This window comes from Mesitornis unicolor, unplaced genomic scaffold, assembly GCF_000695765.1.
Source record: "Mesitornis unicolor isolate BGI_N332 unplaced genomic scaffold, ASM69576v1 scaffold39133, whole genome shotgun sequence".
NCBI classification, from domain to species: domain Eukaryota; kingdom Metazoa; phylum Chordata; class Aves; order Mesitornithiformes; family Mesitornithidae; genus Mesitornis; species Mesitornis unicolor.
The window spans coordinates 297-3,925 of record NW_010177373.1 but is presented as its reverse complement, the minus strand read 5'-3'; the positions used below and the strand labels follow the sequence as shown (position 1 = coordinate 3,925).

Genomic DNA, 3,629 nt, shown 5'->3' with positions numbered 1-3,629 from the left:
GCGCAGCCGTGGGACACCAGTGGCTGCCCCCTGGGCCAGCAGAGCCTGCTGGAACGGGGCACCTGCTTCAAGGTGAGTGGCTTTGGGACTGGGAGTGATGGCCTCACCTTGGAGGGTGTTATTGGGTTGAAATAATTGGGTTTCGAGTGGTAATAAACACTTGGCATCCAGTGGAATAGCCCTGGAGAGCAGCGAGCCCCTCGTGTGCCTCTGGGTTGGAGGTTTTCTTGCAGTTTGGAGGCTTTGGGATGTGGGGGAGAGTGGTGCCGGAACAAGGCACGGCTCCGTTAGCCCCATTGCTGGGAAATGATGTGAAAATGAACATGTGGTGACGTAGCACTCGGTTGATCCAGCCCAAAACCAATGCCTGCCCCTCTCCCTGTCCCTGCAGTGTGGACAGAAAGGTCACTACCCCAATATGTGTGGGAAGACTCAGCTGGGAATCCTGCTGGGGAGGTGACCTGAGCACTCTGGTATGGACTGTGACGGGAGGACACCGGATGGAGCGATGGAGACGGCTACGGGGGCAGCTGCTGGACTAGAAAAGCCAGTTGGGTTTGCTCAGCACTGGTTCTCACAGCATTTTCCACGAGGAGAAATCACAGCTCTCTAAGGCAACAAAAAGGGACCCTTCACAGCTCCTGGGGTCACTGCCCCTGTCCCCCTCACAGGGCTGAAGGGGCGAGGGGCTGGGGCAGATGAAGGTGTGGGGGTGCTGATGCCCTGGCAAGAGGGGCAAAGAGCAGCGTGTTTGAGAGCACACAGCACCAAGCAGGAAAGGAAAAAAAATCACAAAAGCTTTTATTGCTGGTGAGAGGGAGTTTGAGGGCGAAACACCTCTGACACAGTACAGCTACTTCAATAAACAGCTCACTTTTTTTTCTTAAGTGTTTTATTTTCCTTCACCCTTCATGCCTGTAACATGACCAGCCCTTTCCCAGACATGTTTGGTGATGGCAGGTCACAACTAGCACTCTCCTAACTGTCCTCGTTTGTCTGATGCAGACACGAGTTTGCCCTTTGGGCACAACAGCTCATCCAATGGATTTTTTTTTTCTTCCTCTGGAAATAGGGCGCTGCGGTCTGAGCGCTGCTGCTTTAATGTCTTCCCAAAGGTCCTTCCCTCAGAGCCTGACAGCAAAGAGGGGCTGGGGGCCTGCAGGGATCACCCTTATCCTGTTGGTTGGTAGCAAACCTCATCGTGCTTGTGTGGAGGTAACAGGGGGAAAAAGGGGTTTTGAACAAGTAAACTTAAAGGGAATGGTGATTGTGGCCTAAGCCCACACTGCCACAGTCCATCACAAACCCTACTGTCAGTCACCCAGACTATGCCATGTACATCTTGACTAATCTATATGAACAGCCCAGGTCACAGAGCTGTCCTGTGCCTGGTGTCCCAAAGCAAGATCTGGGGTTCTGCAGACTACAGCAGCTCTACTGGAAGCAGAGCCCTGAGGGGCAGCTCTGTATTTCTTCCTTCAGCACCGACTGCAGGCTGTCACTGTCACCCCTTTGCAGGAGGGTAACCAAAAAGCAGCTCCCTCAGGGATTAAAGAGCCTGTGTCTGGCTGTGAATGGGGCTCTGCTGGTCTGGATCCTGGTGGGAACACTGGTCCTGGCCACTTCTGCTGACTCCTGGTCCAGTATCTGTGACTGTTCCTTGGGTACTGCTCCAGCTTCCTCAGTGGTATTTACGCCAGCGATGACACTCTAGAAAAATTTGGGGGGAAAAAAAACCCAAATCAAACCAGTGTTAGCACAGTGCTACGTGTGTGTGTGTGTGCTTTGCCTGGCTGTGATGAGCAGGAGACTGCAGCCCTCTCTGTTTCTGTGCCACAGGGCTGAGTCCCGCTGGGGAAACCACACAAACACCACTGAATCCCTTGTCAGTTGTGAGTAAACCCAGGGAATGGGCGTTCAGTGTGGGAACGTCTCCTCCCTCTGCTTTGTGCAGGGTTTAAAAGTGCTGCCGCTGGCTCCTGGTGCTCTGCAGGGAGCAGCTGTGAATCAGCAACTCTTATCACCACTGTTATTAGCCCAACTCTTCTGCCAGGTCAGGATGCTGCTCTAACTGCGAAGTATTTAAACTATTTCGGAGCCTGAATTAACAGAAATGGTAAATAAACTTTCCACCCCCTGCCCAAGAATTCCTGACATGAGACAGATACCAGGAAGGAAACCTTACTGATGTGCTGGTAGCTCCAGCCGTAGCTGAGGAGGCAGTACCCGGCCAGCAGCATGGAGATCCCCGCTCCTCCACCCCTCTTCACGTTGATGTATTTGTCGTAATAGCTGCTCCAGGCTGTCAGAACAGAAGTGCAAGGGTCAAATCATGCCCAGTTCACTGGTTTCTGTGTAACTTTCCAAAGCCAAATGGTTGGGTCTATTTATTTATTGTTTTCCTGGCCGCTTGGACCAGGCTGCAGCAAGCAAATCGGGTAAGGGGGGACGATTCTGCCCCAAAAGCCAGGGTTTTAGCCTCACCTTTCTGCACTCCTCCAAGCAGTCCCTGGGGAGAGATGTCACGGGTGGCCAACCACAGGGGCAGCTCCCCCAGCCGCACGTCCAGCAGCCGCCTCTCTGAGAGGGGACCTGCGTGAGGAGAAGGCAGAGTGGGCAAAGAGGGGAAAGCGAAGGGCAACGTGCGTGGTGCTGCTGGTCCCTGTGCTGGGGGGTGAGCACGGAGCTGGTGTCTGGTGTGAGTGCAACAGACCTGGGCTTGGGACTGACTGCTTGGAAAGAAGAGGGAATTGTCTCTTCCTACAGAGTGAGTTGGCTCCACCAGCCCAAACGTGCAAGAAACTGGTGCAAACCTAAACAGAAAGGTAAACCACTGGTTGTGCTGGCTGGGGGGTTGGACAGTTAACCTCCTCAGATCGCTTTCTGCACAAGCCCGGCAGCTTGGTACTTCCTACCCCTCCTCTCCCACTCCCATCAGACAGTTTAGCCCGAGAGCGCAGTGAATCTCAGCAGCAGAGACTTTAGTTTCTCCCGTTACCTTGCTGGCCCTCTGAGAAATTGCCCTTCGGTGTCTTCACTGCGATGCCCACGTTGTCATCTCGGAAAGGCTTCCCTGGAATAATTCTCAGCCCATCATAATTAGGATATAAGTCTGGAAACCACTCCAAGCCTGTGGCTCCTGCCGGCGTGCTCCTGCCAGAGGCCTGGGGTAGACAGATGGGTTGGCTTTTGGAGGTGTGCAGGAAGAACTGGGGCGGCGCCAGCTCCGTGTCCCTCCTCGCGTTCAGGATGGGCTCAGCTATGGTGGCCATCTGCTTCTTGCTCTCTTGAAGCTTTTGTGTGCTGGTTAGGTAATTTTTGGATGTCCCCTCGTCGTGACCTCTGAAACCCTCTATGGCTGACAGATGGAGTTTCTTGGTATGCAAAGCAGAAAGAGGGGCTTTGTATTCCACACCGACTTCTAGGTACAGCTGCTTCTCTTCTGTCACCGTTTTGTCTATTCCCTCCTGCTGACCGAGGTCACCGGGGCTACCTCTGCAGGCAGCGTCAGGGGGATCTCGAAGTACGGGTATTTTTGTTGCCTTTGAGCTCACAGACGTGATCTGCACAGCTCCAGGGCCGCGTGTCTCTGTGTCTGCAGTTTCTGGAGGGGTTGTTCGCCCCTGCGA

At 53.9% G+C, this 3,629-nt stretch overlaps 2 protein-coding genes across 2 annotated transcripts in view; one reads left to right on the top strand and one right to left on the bottom strand.

Moving 5' to 3' along the window:
- Positions 1-460, top strand: part of LOC104538750 (cleavage and polyadenylation specificity factor subunit 4-like) — a 2,519-nt gene extending 2,059 nt beyond the window's left edge. The window contains 2 exon segments of the mRNA XM_010182063.1: positions 7-72; positions 392-460. Coding sequence (XP_010180365.1) covers positions 7-72; positions 392-460 — 135 coding nt within the window.
- A 1,082-nt stretch (positions 461-1,542) lies between these two features.
- On the bottom strand, positions 1,543-3,495 carry LOC104538749 (the record flags this gene model as incomplete). The annotated part of the gene is made up of 4 exons (XM_010182062.1): positions 1,543-1,710; positions 2,169-2,302; positions 2,485-2,592; positions 2,999-3,495. Coding segments are annotated over 4 exons (907 nt in total), but the record flags the coding sequence as incomplete, so codon positions are not given.
- Between the last annotated feature and the right edge of the window lie 134 nt (positions 3,496-3,629).